At 46.2% G+C, this 21487-nt stretch overlaps 1 protein-coding gene across 1 annotated transcript in view; it reads left to right on the forward strand.

Annotated features, from left to right (window-relative positions):
• The first annotated feature begins 8680 nt into the window (after nt 1-8680).
• LOC142587005 (uncharacterized) overlaps nt 8681-21487 on the forward strand; it is a 30676-nt gene continuing 17869 nt past the window's right edge. Inside the window, exons 1-3 of the mRNA XM_075697871.1 lie at nt 8681-8842; nt 11804-11940; nt 12005-12078. Coding sequence (XP_075553986.1) covers nt 8723-8842; nt 11804-11940; nt 12005-12078 — 331 coding nt within the window. The 5' untranslated portion in view covers nt 8681-8722. The remainder of the gene's footprint in view (nt 8843-11803; nt 11941-12004; nt 12079-21487) is intronic.

Consider the following 21487-nt stretch of genomic DNA (forward strand, 5'->3'; position numbering starts at 1 on the left):
CGTCTTGAGACGGTGAAATAAGTCCACCTTGGCTCTTTTGCTTAATTAAAGGTGCCAGCTCATCTGAATGCAGAGCGGTGATGCACTGCTCACATGTTGTTGTTGTACGAACTTTCTGAACAGTAAAGCCTGATATATATGGCACCACGGCATCGACAAATGCAGAAAGGCTTTCGGGCCAGTCGATGCTATGTGTATAATTGTGGTCATCGGGCTGTAGGATTGATGACCTGCGCATGTCAGTGAGAGTGCTTTTTGCATCTGCCATGGCTACTGTAGTGGTTGCATGCGAGATAGAGACCATATCTTGGGAGCAGTTTCCAGAACTGGAAGACGTTATTTTCGTCTGAACCAACAGACGCTTGTATGCAGCTATAAATTTCGCGGTTGTAGGATTGTTACGTCCGCCTCGTCCGGGTATGCATCCGAAGAAGTTCTCGGCGTGATCTTCATTGAGTTTGTGCGTCAGCAAGTACTTCAGCTGATCTTTGCCAACAAGTTCATCAAACATTCTCTCGGTGCTTGCCATGCATATCAAAAAGCCAACGAAGCCAGTTTTTTTTCAGACTTTCGGTAATTGCATGCCCTGCCGGGTCTCTAAGCCCATTTATGTACGCTCGGGTCTCAGAAAAAGACGGCTTCCAGCGAGCTTCGTTCTGCTTCCGAAGGGGTGCTTTATACGACCTTGCTAGTGGGTTCCTGGAGTTCAAGATGTCGAACAAGTGATCGAAAGTTCAAATGAACTTTGATGTTGCGATGGCACTTTTGAATTGTGGCAGCTTGCGCACCTGTTCGCAGAAGTCCAAAGCGTCAACAACTGAGGCACTCAATGCTTGTACAGCATTCGCACCTTCATTTTTTGGTTTTCCCACTGAACGTGGACCTTCGTAAGCTTGTTGCGAAGCAGCAACCCTTCTCCACGTTGCAGTGCTTCCAATTCCGCTAAATAAGACCATTTCACATGCCTTTGTTCCATGTCAACGAGGTGACTTACGGTTGCCAGCGAGTTACGGATGAACTTAATCACATGACAGGCATCTAAGCTAATGTAAATATTTTAGTGGCATCAGTTGGGTTGGCCAAACTTGTGATAAACTGATCAGTGTCCAGTCGAAGCTGAGCATCTAAACACTTAGTCATAGTGAAGTTACCAATAACAATATACCAATCCCGAAGTGTACGCTGTGACGGAAGGGAACCATTGAATTCGGATCGGATGTACTCATAGGTTGCCGGCGAATAAAAATGTAATGTCAGTGCGAAGGCACCGAGCTCAGGCGGGGACTTGCCCTTCTGTTCGTTGCCCGCCCTGCAGAGAAGCTGCTGAATGTCACTTGAAAAGCCACATGTAAACACGTGCGAGTTTTCTTCTCAGAAAAGTTTTCGTTCTCTGATTTCTTTTAATGACTTCTTGTGCTGTCTCATTTCTCTTCGCAAGCCTTCACTTCATTTGCTGCAAAGTCTTAATTTTTATCTTCAACTGCGTTATCTGTTCTTCAGAGGCACTGACTTTGTCCCTGTACCATTGTTTGGTAGGCAAAGACACAGGTGGGTCTTCAACTTCAGACACTTCGCTCAGATGGACAGTGCCACTGGCTTAGCAGTCTTGGTGCTTGCGTTCTGGACGCTTCCTTTTTACCTGAAATGGACACCATATATTTTTGTTGAGCTTGAAGTTAGATAATATATTGGCTAATGAACCAAATGTAGTTTGTTGGCTATACCACAATCTTAGTGCTGGGACGTCTGAGCACCTAAGGCATTCGCCTGACGAAGCAACTTCCAGTGTGAGTGAGCTGTCGTACGCGAGCAGAGGGGACACGGTACAGACTATTTTCATTTTTACAGGCGGACGGGGCTATAATTGCATCTTTATATCCGGATTGACTGTTCTCACGCAATTACAAACACTTCTTTTCAACGAAACGAAGTAGAAAAACAGTTCCCAAGCCACACCTTTTTCCACGAACACAATCATGCAGCACCATATTAAAAGAAATGAACGCGAACACTGTCGACATCTAGACGTTTCGTTTCCTTTACTTCAATGTACCTATACAACAAGGTCCTTCGTCGACTCTCGATTTCGGTGCCGCATTGGTAGCACGAATACATATCACGTGCGGCAAATCATTTTTCCGAGCGCGTGTCACGGTATGACATTCTGCAGTAATACTCACAGGCTTCTTTAGAGGCTGCAGAAAGGCAGGAAACACGGAAGGTACACTTCCCGCCCGCAGTATGGTTGTTTTCCCGGTGCGGTCAAAGCGCTCTGTCGAGTAGTGCACGGAGCACAGGCGATCTCCATCTTTCGCATGCCACTTTTCACTGCGAACGACCCGCTCCCACAGACTCCGCTGTTCGGGATCTTTTGGACACCTGTCGAAAATTTCAGGACTGATATTTGTTGCACGCTCACAGCCATCAGTTAGCACCCCTCAGTAATGTGCTCGTAATGGCCCGAGCCTGAACCGAGACGTTCTCCCGTACACACAGGTGGAATGCGAGACCGCAACCCTTCTTCAGCCTGTTTGTACATAAGTAGGCGACGTAAGAGGCAACCATTATAAAACCGATGGTGTTTACATACATATAGCGTCAACTTGCACTCCAAAACAACGCACGAAGCCGGCTTCGAGCGCGCTTTCTGCCCCTGACAAGATGGCGCCGGCCAGCTTCACTTGACGAGCGCCCCCTCCACTCCAGCAAATCCTATATATCCTCCTAGGTCACAGTATATTAGGAGGCACGCGGTAGGGGGGGGGGGGGGGGGGGGACTCCGTAAGAATTAATGGCCACCTGAAGCTCTGTAACGTGCACCAAATGGGAGTTACGCGTTTTTGCATTTCACTCCCAACTAAATTTGATACCGCGCCCTCGCCTTTAGCAGCACATCAAATTCACTGCGCCACCATGGCAGGTTCTCAAAAAGATATTACAACTGACAAAGGTGCAAAGTAAACCTAAATGTCATTACAGATGACAAAGTTCACCATAGAGCTGTGAATCACCTCAATTGTCACAATATGCAAGAGATGCGAGATACCATGCAAGGTACATTCAAAATAATGGAGCAGTTAATGTCCTTATGGTAGAAATAATTCCCAAACATTCACATGTAACGCCACATGCTTAAGCAAAGATTATAATACTTCTCCTGCTACTCAGTGACTGAGGTCTCAGCTAAGCACTCAGCTAAGCACTCAGCTAAGCGCAGCACGCACAAATATGTTGCTACAAACATGCAAGTTGAGCTAAAATAAAGATTTATCTCTGGCTGCAGTTGCTAAGGCACGCACGGCGGTATGTGTATAAGTTCATAAAACACGCGAATAAATTGCATTTGCTACATGACGTCATTAGGACAGGTACAGAGATGAATGCTTTTCTTAATAACTTTTTCGAAAAGTTCCAGGTTACAAAGCACGTTCAGAAATTCTCGCCAAATTAACATCAAATTTTCTACACTGACTAACCGGTACATTTGGTGAACTACACAAACCACAGATATTGCAACTGGGACTGAACCCAATTTGAATATTATAAGAGGCCCTCGCGTTCACAACCAGCTATACTTTGCTGTCGGTTACATATTCTCTTTAGCATAAGCGAATTAAAAATATCATGATGCTAAGATGGGTGGTTCATGACTTGGCACACGATCTGACTTGAAGAGAATCACTAGGCCGCGAAGGAAGCTACAAGTCACAGAATAAATTTGAGCGGCATAACATATAACTGGCACTCTAACTAAAGACACTAATACGTGCCGGCAAAATGAGAAATATCGCAAACTCTCACCTCGGAACTGTTACTGTCACAAACTAAACGTAAATGTCGCGCTTTGACATGTCATACATCTCATTAGGCATAAAACGTGAGAAGCATATCCGCACTAGCTCACTGGGGAACTCAAATACGAAATACAAAATTCCCAGCAGTGAGGGCCCATGTACTGGAACAATTAAACTGCTAATGTCACAATATTTTCACCTCTTCTTCTTTGAAATTAAGGCTCGGGACCTTTAAACCCCGGACAACACAAGCAGGTCTCAGAGAATCCTAAATGATTTAATATAATAGCTTTTCTACTCTAGTTTGAATTTCCTTTCTATTGTGTAGGGTAACCTAGTAACCTAGTAATTGTAACCTAGTACGTTGTCGCGTCAAAGCAGGACACTCGCTCCGGCTCGCTCTGCCATTCACTATGCCGCTGCCCCGTTTCTCTGAACGAGTAGCAGCATACCAGGCGACCGAGCAAGCCAGATCGAATGTGAAAACGTCAGGATTTCCTGATTTTACGCGCCCTTATACCGCATCATAACGTCAAACACAGTATCCTCCACCAAGGATGGCGCTGACAGAGTAGCACACCGTGGCATAACGGTTATAACAAGGATAAGGTGCCTCAGAAAGGCTGGCCAAAGTTTAGATAGGAGGACCTATCTTCGTCAAAGGTGGCCTCGTCATGCGCTGCGGGTTAGTTTTATTGGGTTAGTAGAGTGACGTCACGTGAGTTCGTTGTCGGTGGCGGCTGGCTGTAAAGGGAGACTGCAAATAAACTGAGCACTGTCATGTGACGTCTCTAGGCGTGGTGTAATAGACGGGGCGAAATAAGCAGAAGAGTGGAAAGGCGGGGAGAAAAAAAAAGAGAAACGAAAATAAATAAGAAAAGAAGAAAGGTCCTAGGAGGGTTTCGGGGAAGCGAGATTTTAGGGACCGCCTTCAGGGGTGTCGTTGGCGGGATGTATTGTGGCGTGATAAGAGCCCGTCGCCGGTCTGTGCGTGAGTAACAAAAATGACATGAGTTGAAAGAATGAGTTGAGTCGCGTAGCAGAAATGTGTCGGGTAATTTTGAAGGAGTTAAGATGGCGAAGTTTGCAGGGACGACATGGCCACAATTAGTACATGACCGGGGTTGTTGGAGAAGTATGGGAGAGGCCTTTGCCCTGCAGTGGGCGTAACCAGGCTGATGATGATGATGAAGATGGCGACAGGGAATCTAAGTGGCAATGGATTGGGTAGCTGCAAGGCAGCGGCTTGGTCGTTCAAGCGACGTTAGTCTCAGTATCTCAGCGTAGGCGTCGTTTAATGCAGTATACAGAGGTGGCGACACCCTGTGTGGTTCAAGCGCCGTAAAAGGTATCGAGGCGGCTGGGACTATGGAAAGTGTTGGTGAGAGTGATTCCAAAAATGAAAAAACACCAAAACAGGGGGGACCAAAACCGGTATAACAAATAGTAGGGTGACCTGAGTAAAAGCGGGAAGGCGCAAGTGTATATGAAAAGGGGTCGTACAGTTGACATATACGTAAAAAGATGAATAATATATTAAATTGAGTGTTAGGGTAGAGGCAGGCGATTATTAGAGATGGAGGAATAGGTGAGGTTAAAATTAAGGTTAGCTGGTGGCATAATGTGAGTTGGGCCTTGGTTGAGGATACAATAATTTCAAGTTTAAGTTACACCTTTTAACTGTTACAATGCCTAAAAGTTGTAACTTAAACTTCTCATTAACCAAGCACAAAATAGAATCGCTAAACCGTTTACATTAAACCTGAAATTCTCGCACTACGAACCAAGACAAAAACACTTTAAGCCACTAGCTAACTGTAATTCTCAAACTGAACTATTCCTCCATTCCCAGTTCTTTCCGTGCCTCGCCCCTTCCACTCCATTTAATATACGCTTCCACGTTTTTACGCATATATCAAATGTACGACCCCTTTTCCCCTATACACCTGCCCCCTCCCGCTATTACTCATTTCACCCTCCTATTTGTTATACTGCTTCTGCCCTCCCCCTTTTTTGGTCCTTTTTTATTTTTGGAAAGACTCTCACCAACCCATTCCAAAGCCCCAAACGCCAGGATACCTTTTTTGGCACCTCAACCACACAGAGTGTCGCCACTTCTGTATACTGCATTGACGACGCCTACGCTCAGCTACTGAGGCTAACGTCCTTTGAAAGACCAAGCCGCTGCCTTACAACTACCCCATCCATCGCTACCCACATTCCTTGTCGCCATCTTAACACCTTCAAAATTACCCGATGCATTGCTGCTACGTTACTAAAGTCATTCTCTCAACTCATGGCTTTTTTCAATATTCACTCAATGACGTGCTGACTGGCTCTTCTAAAGCGACAAAAGCGGGGCACCAACGACACCTTTGAAGGTTCCCTAAGATCTCGCTCCCCCAACACCCACCTATGACCTTCTTTCTCTTTCCTTGCTTTTTTTCTTTCTCTTTATTTTTCTCACCGCCTTCCCGGTTTTACGCTGTTGTTTCCTCTTCTTAGAAACAATTGCTAGAGACGTCAGTCGACAGAGCCCATTTTCTTTGCAGTCTCTCCCTTTACAACGAATCGCCATCGACAAAGACAGCATATGACATTTCAAGTTTCAAGTTTTCAAGTTGATTCTCTTTTTCAATTTCATATACAGCATCCAAATATACATCGCCACATCAGGAGGTAGGCTAAAGGCTGTGTATGCCTGACGAGGTTGTGTATGCTGACGAGGTCGTGTATGCCTGACGACGACCCTCCTGGTGGTGACAAACAGGGCCTTTCAGACGACAACAAGCTTTCTTCTAAGGTTACATTAAAATCCCACAAAAAGGAACAACCACAATTCTGTTCAGTATATATATGTTCTTGACATAGTAATTTTTGAAGTTACAGCTGTGAAAAGAAACAAGAAAGAGAGCACAACAAAAATCAATAACTAAGTAAACCATCGTTATGTACCAACATTGTAAATAATCTGCCACGTTAAAACTACAGTAGCTCGAAGTTGTCTGTTATGACCCAAGTAATAGATCCAGAATTCATTCTTTTTTTAAGTATTTTACTTGGGAACTCGTGTATTAGCGTTTCGACATCTTTGTTGTCATTCAAGAAAGTTATAATGGTATGTTCAAAAGTCTGAAGCCGATAGTTAATTCTAAGCTCATTAGTTCTGCGAGAGACATATCGGAGTTCATAAACAGCATCAGGCCGTGCAACTGAACAAAAGCTAAGGTTAGGCTTTCTGTGGATGAAGCAATGAGCCTCTATTGCGTGTCGAAGTGTTATTAACTTATAGATGTTAACAAGGCCCAGTGGTCGCCAGTATTCCCATGTACTCGAAAACCCGCTATGGTTGCTCAGTGGCTATGGTGTTCGGCTGCTGAGCACCAGGTCGCGGGATCGAATCCCGGCCACAGCGGCCACATTTCGATGGGGGCAAAATGCGAAAACACCCGTGTACTTAGATTTAGGTGCACGTTTAAGAACCCCAGGTAGTCCAAATTTCCGGAGTCCTCCACTACGGCGTGCCTCATAATCAGAAAGTGGTTTTGGCACGTAAAACCCCATAATTTAATTTTTTTCGGGTACTCGAAGTGTCGGGAACATTAACGATTACTCTAATTGTTTTTTTATGGTAAATAAGGGGCTTAGGCTTGTAGATGTTGTTCTACCCCATACATATAAGCAGTAATGGAGAAGTGATTGGATAAGGATAGTTCTTTTTTTAGCCAGGTTAGCAGAAGCCTTAATTTACGCATTTGTCCGACTGAGCTTGATATTTTGGAACGCAAGTAATTATTATGCTCAGTTCAGGTTAACTGCTCACTGAAGACCACAATGCTTCTTTCAATTCAATGCTTTCCCCACTGAATCTGAGGACAGGCCCAAAGGTTTGAATATTTTCTTTAGGTTTAAACACTATAATTTTTTTTCACATTTAGCTGAAGCTCATTGGCATTTATCCATAATGACCGTTCAGACGAATATTTGTTTGAATTTGTTGTGATGTTCAAGAAGTCATTACCGGAGAAAAATATGTTTGTATCATCTGCATACAGAACTATATCAGCTGAACTAGGTAAACTGATAATATCAACTAACCCGTTAAAACTAACCTGCCGATGATAACGATGCCGCCTTTGACGAAGATAGGTCCTCCTACTGAAACGTTGGCCAGCCTTTCTGAGGCGCCTTATCCTTGCTATAAACTTTATGCTACAGTATCCTCCACGGAAAGCATCGATACTGGCTAAAGAAAAGTTATTATAATAAGTCGTTTAGAGCGCTCTGAGCCTTGTCACAGTATTTTCTGAAATTCAAAGGTTCTTCCTTCAACGCAAAAAGAGGATATTTGAAAATGTCAGGTCAATACCGCTCTAATGCCAATGCGGCACAAAAAAAATACTTCACAAACACTCGAGTAACGACACATGCTTGAGTTGCTCTCAATGTCTGCAGAGAAATTGTCTCTGTCTTTCTGACTCACTCCTGCCGACTCTGCATATTTTACGCCCGCGTTGGTGTCACGGAGGTGGGACATATATAAACCCGTCTTCGCTTGTGGCCGATATGTTCTAATATTGAAAACCGTCACGCGTTCACGTGCCGCGAATGGGTTAGCTATCTGGTTTGGGCGTTCAATTTTAATGTATGCAATAAAGTTAACTGAACACTTAACAGGAATACCGTATTTACCATGACCTTTGAGTCTTGACTCAGATATACACGACCTTCTCCTGGTGACACACATTTGAACCTATCAGAAGAACTGTTCACAGCATCTACTATCTTTACGTCAGCAAGAAAATCACGTCAATGCTTTCGTTACGCCCGGGATAAAAAGAACAGTACTTTGCGACCCAGCTGCTTAGAGACTGCATATACAAAGTTTAGTACATCTGATCTGCAAGCCTCAACGAAGCCTTCCCGTCATGCGGTCGACTCGGGCAAACGACATAGTGCTTGTGTGTAGTACGCTGCTCATTGCTATAGTTACGGCTGCTGCAGAAACAGACGATGATGATTGGGGACCACCGATCAACATCACAGAGGTAAATAACTTTGATATTTTTACGTCATTTTGCGTTATAAGAAGGAGAACACAATTTTTTTTAAAAGGTCGTCGTTGTGTGTTATGTTAGGGGTACTAATATGACCATTATTATTATTATTATTATTATTATTATTATTATTATTATTATCTTCACAACTGGCGCTTCTCTTTAACATCTGTAAATAATGTTTAATGAGAAATGCAACCCTTCTCATTTTAATTCCCTCTCTCTCTCTTTCTCTCTCTCTCTCTCTCTCTCTATATATATATATATATATATATATATATTATAACGTCAACACTACACACAGCTTCGCTGGACATCTACCTTCACAAAGTGGAATAGCACTGATTTTTTGTGCTTGTGAAACTGCCCATTTTTTTTCTGCTGTGCTCTGAAAGGCATACGTAGATGTTCGGCACCATGCAACCTCAGCTATGCAAGTAACACGTCCATGAATATAGCGTAGCAGCCATTTTAGTACCTTGGCATTGCAACTCACTGCGCTCAAGTTGACAGTCTGATATACGTTTTAGTGCTTTTTTAGTATAAGACCAAAAACACAATTGTTCAGGGTAAAGCTCTGTTCAACATGGGAAGTACAAAGGGTAAGTACGAGTTGTTGCTTGGACATGGAGCATGCATTTATATCTTTTGGAGAAGCTTTCTCACAAAGTCAACATCACAAAGTCAACATCACTGCATAATTTCACTTGCTCCAGATTAGTCACCTCTTTCATTTGCAGCTCCGTTGGAACCTCACCACTCCCCTAAATTGTACTTGACGATGTCAATAACCTCATAGAGATTTTTTTTTCAGAAACATGCCATCCTTCAATATATGAAGTTGATTTCTCAGTTATCCATAACAATGAATAGCTTTTCTTTGTGAACATCGCCCAGTTTTTGTGACCGTGGGAGCTGCATGGCTGCCCTGTCGCCGAATACGCCAACCAATCACAGCCGAGGAGGCGCGCGTCATCGCCACTGGGTTTCTTGCATCATCACCAGACGGCTCTGGCCTTCGCGCGTCCGTGGCAGTCGTAGCGCCGGCAGTGCGGCGAAAAGAAAAAGAAAGAGAGAAAGCTCGCTCTTGCGCATCCGTGGCTGAGGAAGTAAACGCTTCCTGCCGAAAGTAGGAAATCGAATTACGCTACTTGCGTATGCGCATGCTGCCTCTGAAACCAAGATGCGTTCAAGGCGTCCGCTGTGCTCGCTATTAGTAACTCCGCTTAAGAAAACGCTTGGTATAATTTGTGTGCACCCCCGGTTGCGTATGCGTGTGCTCGTGTTCAGACCCCTTATGCACTCCATACAGAGCTTCACTGTGTACATATCACAAATCGTTGGACGTGCTCATTTTTTTTTTCAATAATGTCCCATGTTTGATTGATGCACGGCTGACATGAGTATAAGCCAAAATTTTGTTACGTCATCTTTATACCAGCAAACATGAGCATTTCTAGCTGAAGCAGCTGCATCGTAGCAGAAGGAAAGCGCTCAATTGTCTCTCTTGTTGTTGCCGGTGTTGCTAGTGCATCGCTGAGCACGTCGCCAGAGTACCTGCCTATTAAAATATCTTCTAAAGCGCTAATTCCACCTTTAACCCGTACTCGATGACTCTTAAAAGGGCAGCCCTGTCTATAGGAGGCCAAAAATCGCGAAAATACTGTTTAAAACTCTATAACGTATCTTGCTGCACCGATCACTATTTTCGTCAAGCAATAAGAAAATTAAATCAATAAACCCGCTTCTCCGCTATCCCGAGTTGTTTCTTTCTTCCGAGCAAATAATTTTTGTGACTTCTGCAATCTGCCACCGTTGATATATAAACATCCCATTGCACTTACCATCGTTTTTTTTTTTCGCAGTGCAAAGCTGCATCAATGATAGGCGATATAATGCAAGCCATTTTGAACCTTCTGCCTTGCAAAATTATTTACTTTGCTTCGTTCATGCTGAGCTATTGCCACATTGCAAAAAGTCAACACTACATGTAACGGAACTTATGATAATCACTTTTTAAAAACTCTTGCATTATCGCACTCTTCACATACCGGGCTATGGTTCAACACATTAAAATAAAAATATTGCTTTTCCATTTTATCACAACACATGCCTAGAATTGACAGATTATAAGTGCTGTTGAAGATTCTCCTGGATTCTGAGCAAATCATACATATTAGGTTGGTTGCTAAGCAATGATATTCACGTGTTTGCGCATAATTACAATGACAGGCCACGTTGCGGTGTGCGCTACGAAATTTCTCACCAGACATGGTAGGTAAATGGAAGGTTACAAGAATGGTCAAACAGCTGATAAAGTCGTACGGTAATATATTGCATGAGACGAGTGACCCTCTTCATTAGATAATATTACCTTTGCGTTCTGTATTTTGTCAGTAGAGGAGAAAAAAAAACACTTATATAGGGTATCACATGAATTACCTTTTGCTTTGACTGTCACTGTTGTAACCAACCGCTTTCCCGCTGGCTTCACTGGAGAGCAAATTCCCGCTGACAAATTACCGTAGAGTCAATCATCTCAATGCGGAGCGTAGTTCCACGAGCAATGAAGTCGGTTCAACAAACACGGTGCTGTATTTTACTCCAATCACGCAAAAGGGGGGGGGGGGGGGGTCAACTTCAGCAGCTTCCTAGCTCATTGAAATGACTTCTCCCGCACTGTGAAACACTGATCCACTTCGCGCTGCTCCCCTAGAACGGCGCACTTTGAAAGATTGTCTTAAATCAAACTGTTGTGTAAATCATCGATCTGAAGAGCACGTCGCTACCTACCAAACCCCTTCAATACGAAATGCTTTTTCCTTTAGTAAAATATGGTACGGTACGAAAGGCTGAGGAGCCGATTCTACCTCCGTTTATCAGTCTGTGAATTCATTATTCTGATGATCTGTTTGCATATAACTGTACTCCATTCCTCTTTTTTTCTTGCAGTTTCTTGACACAAATGATAATATATGGACAGTCATAACTACAGCTAATGACAGTCAATACTGCAAGGTTGACAAGAAAAACTTTATAAATCGCACGAATATATTATTTTACAGGAAGTTTCGAACACCACAGCGCACGTAAGATCATTCACATATCAGCTCACCTTTCACTTTGCACGAAATGCTCTTTATTCATATACAGGACCGACATTACTAAACTTCTTGGAAAGTTTCGAGGTTTTGGTACTTTTAAAAGCATGGAACTCGGGCCCCCAAGTAAGTCTCAACAATCTTTTGTCTTTTGCACGTTTCTAAGATATCGACGAAGCAAGTACAGAAAAGGTTTCACGTTCTCAATAACGTCGAGCGAAATATCAAAAACACGAAGGATATAATCACCTTAGGTGTAAAACAAACAGGTAATAAATCTTTCCCTTTGCACATCATAAATTACAGAGCGCAGGATGCGTAAAGACCAAATAATTGTCCATTCATTCTTGTGTAATCATGCGAGAAGCGTTCTCCAATGCACTTCACCGGCTGCTGCTGGGTTCCACGCGGGGGAAAACAAGGTTCGTGCGCGAACCCTCACGTGTCTAAGACACAGGCATAATAACGATTCCAGACACATGTTTTATTACAATTCGCGTTTAGGGGAGGCTTTTTCCGTGGGACACGCGACGAATGTTAAGTCAACGTTATAGAATACCATGATACAGGGGAAGTGATTTTTATCCGATTAGCCTAATTAGGATACTTCACGCACTTTGAAGGGATTCTCTGTCTGTCTTTCCGCCAACATGAGTCACTGAGTATTAGCTATAATCTTGTGGGGAGAGCATCGCGCTGCTGTGCTGCGCGTACTGAGTTCGAGACGAAGTCTCGGACCAACTTGAATCACTGCAGCTACTTGTGAATGGACCTGTGCTACTTTTCAATGCACCTTTTTCACGGCAGCTTGAGTCGCTGGGTATTCGCCGCATATTAATGAACGTCTTTGACGGAGTCTTCGGCAACTAGGTATGTGCCATTCTTCCATGAACCCATTGACGCCAACCTGATTCACTGGGCATTGTAAGGATTGGGGTCTGGCATGAAATAGATGGTACTGGCCCACGCCATCGTCCGACTCATCCACGCTAAGGACATAGCTGAAGGAACGGACTTGTTCTCATTGAGAGCGAGGAATATTGGATTTATTTACAGTATCTACATGCGGGTGGAGAACGTTACGTTTCTCCAGTCTAGCATGACTGAAAAAGAAAAGCTGCAAAACGGCCCCTTAAAAACACTCTCTCCTCCCTAAATCCCTAGGTGGGGGAAAACGGCCGTTCATCCTTCGACCAGTGGGAGCGTCCAAAGTCATCGCTGTCAACCTGCCTTTGATCGGGAGGGTTCACACACTCACTTCCGCACTTTGGTTTCACTGAACACACCGAGGTGAGAGGGTTCTTGTAGACAGGGACCTTGACCCGAGCAGGCGCCTCTTGATCCCAGAGCTGACCCCGTAGTCAGTAGCCATAGGGTCTGTCCATAGACTGTGACGACTTCTGGGGCCCGTGGGAAAGCACCGCAAAACATCTTTTTCCAGGAGTTTTCTTGCTCCAAGCAAACCGTGAAGGCGACAGCTAATCGACTAACAATACTCCGTCCGCCGAACGGGGCTAGACATGCCGGCGCCGTTTGGCTGTTGAGGCGGCGCATTGTTGCCTTACAAAACGAGTCGTCGCCGCGGGCCGGGAAAATTTTGCAGGCCTGTACTCCTGCAGGCCGATCGTAACAGCATGTGCCATGAGGTATGTGCCTCTCTTCAACGAAACTTAAAATTTTTCTGGTCCTGCGCGGAATCGAACCCGCGTCATATACTGGTATATGACGTGGTATATACGTTGTATATATGTCGTATATTCAGACACTCTTGTCTGAATATGTATTTACACACGTGCCGTGCACTGACTTCGAGGCGGCGCCAGCAGATGGCAGTGTGTTCGGTGGGAATTGCGACAGATGAGCCCGGCTACATACACGCCTTATGCATGACGAATTTCAGTTGTGACAATGCGGTCGATCTGCCGCTGCACTGTTTCAATTCTAATCCCAATGCCGTCGACAGTCATGGCGGTATGAGTTCTACCGGAATTTGTGATGTGTGCTGGTAACCTCCTTTGCCTGCACAAGCTTAATTTTAACAATTCTTACCCTGGTTTTTTTCCCGCTTCCTTAGCAGCCTGATCGGTGCTCTACCTACGTTAACATTGGTGTCAGCCAGTGGTGAGTGGTGCACAATTAGTGAAATTTCCATGAACGACACGAATCATTGAATTACACCAGACTTTATGTGGCCGTCAAGCATAGAAAAAACAGAAAGAGAAAGGGTGCGTTGATTCAGGAAGTGCGGTCCTGCTATCCACTGCTGTCATTCATCGGCATGATTCAAGAAACCTTCGTTTTGAAGCGATAGCTTTCGATGTCTACTTGCGCACTTTGGATTGTTCGACGGGTAGATTTTTCGCACAATAATCTCGAGAGGGTAACGTGAGCTTGGTGGGAGAGAGTAGATTAACAAAGAAGAAAGCGCAGCTAGGGGTAGGAGATACAGGGCCCCTGATTGGTTGGCACAGGCGACAGCAGCGGTGCACGGCGGGAGTTGACCTACATCACATCAGTGGTGCGATCGGATATCGTTGTTCAGAACGCGCGTCCACTTTCGCCTCACGTGATTGGCGTATGCCGCGCTCACTTCGTTGGCCCGGGGATGGCAGAGAGGGGAGGGCATCGATGTTTTTGGTGACGTCAACATAACGGCACGCGCCTGTCAATCATTTTTCAGTCGAACCCGTCGTCTGCTACGAGGAGAACGCAAGGAGCAATGTTTCGTTCATGCTATCACGCACTCACTGGGAGACTGGCTTCGCACGGCACACCTGGGAGAGTGCATTGGATCCAGGCGGCGGCTACGGCTACGGAATGGCACGTTTGAATCCAATCCATAGTATAATTCGAGAAAATGGTGTTTGCAATGGAAGTTCCGACAATAAAGAAAAAAGAAAGCAATGGAAACTCCGGTAAAGTGTTCTAGAATGAGGGTAGGGGGCTGACAGAGAGCCGTTCGCTGACGCTGCTTTTGTCTCAGCGGGGAGATGGCGCCACCATCGTCTTCAGTGTAAGCGACCACGTTGCTGCCCTCCGTGCGAACGTTAATTAGCCACATCTTGAAGCACAAACTGATGAGCAACGCTTATTTATCGGCATTTTTTTTCTCTTTTGCAGGAGCGAATTCTCGCTTGCTCCTAGCGACATGCTAGCTGTGGTCGTGCAAGGGTTAAACTGGCATATGTGCGTTCACTGCAGAACTCGGCGTCAAATTCATACCTTTTGCACTCTGCGCGGTTTCTCGTATGCCATCAACTTTAAAAAGGAAAGTTAACACACCCTGCTCGCAGTTTTCTTCACTGACACTTTTCACTATGCCATAGACGACAAGCAATTCATGGTAATCAAAAATTGAGTCGCTGTCGGATTGTTGGTATTATCAAGCAGGCTCCAGGAGCCTGCTTGATAATATTTTAAAGGTTTTTAAGAAGATCCTGGCTAGTTTTTGAAGTCACGAGGAAACCAAGTTTTTGAATCAGGAAGTAGAGCAAACCTAGTGTGTTTGAATTGATCGCACGTAGACCAAATGCAGTGGAATCGCTCAGGAAGCCTCCTCCGCCCTTTGTATCATTTTCGCATGCGTCGAGATAGGACAGAAAATCCTGCAGCAGAGCTGATCCTCATGACGCAGTAGCAGAGCTTTGGCAGGGAACCGTCATGTCATCACAGAAATCAGCCGGTGGATTTTGCTGAAATGCATAAAACAGCGGTTGTTAATAATCTTATTCCTGCATTGCATGATGTATCCTTGCTGAGTATATCAGATTAATTGACCTAATTTTAACCATCATATGAAAAATAGACCCCCACCTATGTTCCAAGAGTTGCTTCCAACTTGTCTTTATATAGGATGAAAGCTTGGAGAACTCTTGTTCCAAAAAGCCGGAAGCGTAACTGACCATCATTTTCCTTCAAACTCGTTAGGTTTAAGGTGACCACAGTGTTATTCCTGGCATTACTTCAAGGGTCACGTTGCAGGAGTCTACTTTGTAGGCTTCCTTCGCATGGTGCCATATGAACTTACAAAAAAATTACGTGGACCATGTTAAAATGCACCTTGCTAAAGTAAGCATACGCTGAAGTAAGCATATATTGAAAAGCTATATGTGACATATGCACAAATGACATCAAACTTACATGGCCTGCGGAACTGTTGAACCCGGACTTCAGCAGTAAGTAGCGTAAACATTTTATGGGATGTGGAAATTCAGATATAAAAAATGTCAACCTGTGTTGTGATGCACCACTGCGGTGTTGGACTTTACAAGGATTAGAGTCAGCTGTCCCTTGAATCCCAATTATTTTAGATATTCTTCTATTTAAACTTGCACGATCGCGGGTAACAAAATCCACTGTTCACGGCGGCCACATTTTGATGGTTGCGAGATGCGAAAATACCCATGTTCTTAGATTTAGGTACATGTTAAAGAACGCCCGGTGGTCCAAATTATTTCGGCGTCACCCGCTACGGCATGCCTCATAATCAAATCGCTTTTTTCGCACGTAAAATTGCAAAAAAAAATTCCAAATCCATGAAAAGTTCACTATTTTTGGCTAATATGGTTGCTTCAATGAAAACCTCGAGGAGTGTATCACCTTTCCGGAACTATGAGTAAGATGAGATGCGGCCGCAGCGCAGAGCGATAGGACACGTGGTGCATTGCCTCCGTTGATTTTCGGCTGGAACCACGGAAATCTAGGTGAAATCCTTAAGAAACCTCTGCGAGTGCATCTGGGAAGTCAGCAGGATCCATGAGACGCCGATCTTACCCAGTTAGGCCCAATTTTCGGCCAATTGGAGCAGCATTTCGCATCACAACATAGTGGCCGAGCTAGGCCTAACGGCTGGTTAACGGCTGGCTGCTGGCTGCGGAGGCACCCGCCGGCCAACCTCTCGGCATGGCGCTGCCATAAGAACGCGGCTACAACCCCACGACTCTATCGTGGTCGTCTATTCCTGCAAGCCAACCAGAGGAGAGCCCATCCCCCACTTCGGTGGAGCAAGGCGTCATTCTTCAAGTCATCGAGAGGCGGCGTCGCCACCGGCCGAACACATGAGGCACGGCCACGTCCAAGACTCCTCTCAGCAATTCAGTCACGGTAGACGCTCGCTCTCCCTGTTCTAAAGCTCCACAGAAGACTTCCTCACCATCCTCCAAGTGGACGGCAAAGCCAACGGTCAGGATGAATCCTGACGACTGCGTGATCGTGCTAAAGCTGCGCACTACGGTCGCTCTCAAGACAACCTTTCAACAAGGTGAGCTCGGCGCTGCCAGTTCCCAACTCATCGGTAGGCAGCACATGAACGCCATCACCATTTCTCCCTACGGGGAACAAAACATCATCGTCTGTGGGACGCAGAACCCCGAGGTAGTTAAGAACCTGCTAACGGACTTTCAACTGAACACCCGCAAAGGATCGCGCCCGCTTCAAGGGCACCTCAAGCTCACCGATGGCGTGTGTCGTGGAGTGATTTCCATGCATAACCTCGAAACCAGTGACTCCCTGAAATGTAGCAAGCAGTGGTGCGGTGGCGAACTATTCCATGTGGGCAAGCTGGGCAACTCCAACGTAGCTGTGCTGACATTCGCGAGACGTAACGCTCCCCGTTCCGTCCACTACAACGCAAAACTGACTCCCTTCAGGGAGGACAAACAGAGAGTGCCAGCGTGCTACCATTACGGCCCACTCGGGCACCGGGCGGACAACTCTACCACCCCAGTCAACGGAAGATGTAGTCCTTGTGGCCAAAACGTGGGAGCTGATACTAAGGGAATTACCCCCAGGAACGCAATCCAATGTGCTTAGTCTGCGGGGGCCCGTACCTCCCCCGCTCTCGCGAATGCACCGAGAAATTAATCAGGCTTCAGCAGCCAGGGCCCAGAACATCGAGGCCCCCCGCAACATCGAGGCCCCAGCTGGCTGGCAAAGCGCCAATCACGCCACACGATGGAGCCAATCTCGGTGCGACACGCGGAGTCATGCCACCTGGCGTCAGCAAGTCAACCAGGAGACACCGCGCCGCGGCGTGACACCACTCCCTGGCAAGACACTCGCAACAACGCCACCACCCGGAGAAACAGAGTTCCCAGGTCTCAGCACTTCATCTGGGGGCGCCACCCGCAACCAACCCAAGGTAGGCTGTGGGGCGAGTGCCGCCTCCTCTCCTCCCCCTCGCCCCTCCTCCCCCCCAACACAACAAAATTGGCTGACCTGAACAAAATGATCCACGACACCATAGCGTGTCCGATGGAGAGTATCATCGCATAGGTGACACAAGCCGTATCCTGCATTATCCAAAAGTGGATACAAGACAATCCGCGTGTCCTTAAGCGCATAGGGCTCATCAAGTATGTTAACCGCCGTTAAAAATTTTACAGTCATTCCCGATGAGTCTGACTTTTTCGGAAGACTCCTGCACGTCTGCGCCAGGCACTAGCGGACTGGGGAGTCTACAACGTAACCCCACCCTCCGTCTCTCACCACGGCCCCCAACCCTAACTCATCCGCTTGCACTAATACAGTGGAACTCCACACGTCTCAAGGACCGCAACAAGCTGGCTTCATCTCCGCCTCTACCTTGAGACCCCTAAGTTCTTCGCCACTGTGGTTGCCCTTCAGGAGCCCGGCGCCGGCGTCAAACTCACAAACTATACTACATTTCAACACAGCCCGCAGACATACATATTTGTTCACAAGCGCCGGAGGTCACATTCTCCACAAAACCGCCTTTCCCATACGCGATGGTGTCGGTGCTGCCCGTAAAGTGGTCTGGCCCAACAGTACACATTCTCAACATTTACTACCCCCGAAACATAAGAACGTTACGTTCAGCGAAAGTTTCACACAAGCTAGGCAGGTAGCGGGAAAGGACCCCCTTCTGACCGTCGGCGACCTCAGCGCCGTCTTGGGCTGTGCTAGGATGTACGAAGCTTCTGAAAGCCAATGCTTCATTTTCCTAGGGCCGAGAACAGGCAACTGCCTTCTCGAAGCTTATCCCTCTGTTGACATTTCCACCTATTATGGTGCACTGCAACCAGTCTGCTCCTACATAAGTCCGCACTGACGCTAGCGGTCATAGAATCGACGCCATTTTGTGCCCGCGTCAGCGAGGGCACGACCGTGTTATTGCATATACCAGTCATATGCTTGCTGCAGCCGAACGAAACTTTTTTATCACCAAGAGGGAGTGCCTTTCGTTTGTCTTTCGACCTTGTACGTTCGACCATTCACAACAGAAGTCACTACAGGAGGCCAAGCCCTGTGCTGGCTTTCTTCCTTGAACGACCCTACAGGAGGCCTCGGTCGCTGCGCGCTGTGACTTCAGCAATGTGGCCTACAGCCCTACTTCAATCGTGGCCTACAAGTCCGATAGCTTACACAAAGGTGCCGACTGTCTGTTATGCTATCCTGTCGAACCTCCGGATATTTTTTCACCGACACTCCTGCTCCTGTTCTATCGTTTTTGGCTTTCACTGATTTCGCCACCGAGCGGCGCCCTGACCTCTACATACGTGAAGCCATGAAAAAGGTCACTTCTGCGACGTCCGATCCCTCCCTTCGAATGTTTCTCCTCCAGAACGGCAATTTGCATCGGCTGTTCTTTCTCGTTTCCCTCCACCTACATGCCACCATTCTCTCTCTGTTACACGATGTGCCCACTGCTGGTCACCTTGCAGTCTCATGCGCATACGATCGTGTCCGGTGCCGCTTCTTTTGGTCCGGTCTATACCGATCTGTCAGCCACTAAGTCGCTTATCCGAGTTACGTCAGCGCCAAAAAAAGCCACCTTTACTTCCTGCTAGTCACCTTCAACCTATCGACATGCCTCCAGAGCCGCTCTTTCGCGTTGGGTGAGGCCTGCTTGGACCTTTTCCTATATCTGCTTCCCGCAACAAGTGCATTGATGTCGCTACCGACTACGCAACCCGGTATGCGAGCACCAAAGCACTTCCGACATGCTTTGCAACATGCGTCGCTGAGTTCCTTTTGCACATCATCCTTCATCACGGGGCTCCTAGTCGACTTCTTATAGACCGCGGCCGGCATTTCCTGTGGTGGACGATCTATTCCGTTCCTGCGCCACAACACAAGCTCACCACTGCCTACCATCTTCGGATAAACGGCCTTACACGGCGCCTTAATTGCACCATCACAGACGTGCTTTCAGTGTGACCACCGTGACTGGGGCAATGTTCTCCCCTTCGTCACATTCACGTACAATTCCTCACGCCACGACACAGCGGGTTGTTCACCCTTTTATCTATAGTACAGCCGTGACCCCACATAAATTTTCGACAATATCCTTCCCATCGCTCAAGATTCTTAGTCGGAATGTGCCCGAGATGTCATTGCCAGAACCAGCCTGGCACGTCAAGTTGCTCGTAGTCACATTATTATGTCCCAGAACAAGCAGATCACCTGTGACAGTCACCACCGTGACACCAACTTCCTTCCCGGGGACCATGTCCTTCCATGGTATCCGACCCACCACGTCGGCCTATCGGAAAAGTTAATGTCACGTTTGCGGGAGTCTATTGAGTCGCAAAAACATTTCCATCTTTGATCGCTAGCTTATCCTTTCGGCGTTTGATCTTCTTTTGCATGCGCCGAGCTACGGGGTCTTTGTTCAAGTCCCAAACAACGACACCCATTCAACGCCCTTGCTCTCTATCAAAACCGCCGTGAGATAGACGTCGCAGAAAAATTTTGCGTGAACGTCGCCGGCGGCACAGTTTTAGTCCCTGACATGGCTCTAGGCAACATCCCCGGCCCACGTGATGCAAGTATGGACGCTCCATTCTCTATGGAAGAGTTAGAAGCTGCTATGGCGCTATGCATTGGCGCTATGAGTTAGCTGTAAGAGGGAAAATAGAGGAATTCCAGATCAAGCTACAGAACAGGTATTCAGCTTTAACTCAGGAAGAGGACCTTAGTGTTGAAGCAATAAACGACAATCTTGTGAGCATCATTAAGGAGTGTGCAATGGAAGTCGGTGGTAACTCCGTTAGGCAGGATACCAACAAACTATCGCAGGAGACGAAAGATCTGATCAAGAAACGCCAATGTATGGAAGCATCTAACCCTACAGCTAGAATAGAACTTGCAGAACTTTCGAAGTTAATCAACAAGCGTAAAACAGCTGACATAAGGAAGTATAATATGGATAGAATTGAACATGCTCTCAGGAACGGAGGAAGCCTAAAAACAGTGAAGAAGAAACTAGGAATTGGCAAGAATCAGATGTATGCGTTAAGAGACAAAGCCGGCAATATCATTACTAATATGGATGAGATAGTTCAAGTGGCTGAGGAGTTCTATAGAGATTTATACAGTACCAGTGGCATCCACGACGATAATGGAAGAGAAAATAGTCTAGAGGAATTCGAAATCCCGAAGGTAACGCCAGAAGTAAAGAAAGCCTTAGGAGATATGCAAAGGGGGAAGGCAGCCGGGGAGGATCAGGTAACAGCAGATTTGTTGAAGGATGGTGGACAGATTGTTCTAGAGAAACTGGCCACCCTGTATACGC

The sequence above is a fragment of the Dermacentor variabilis genome, chromosome 7 (assembly GCF_050947875.1).
Source record: "Dermacentor variabilis isolate Ectoservices chromosome 7, ASM5094787v1, whole genome shotgun sequence".
Taxonomy (NCBI): domain Eukaryota; kingdom Metazoa; phylum Arthropoda; class Arachnida; order Ixodida; family Ixodidae; genus Dermacentor; species Dermacentor variabilis.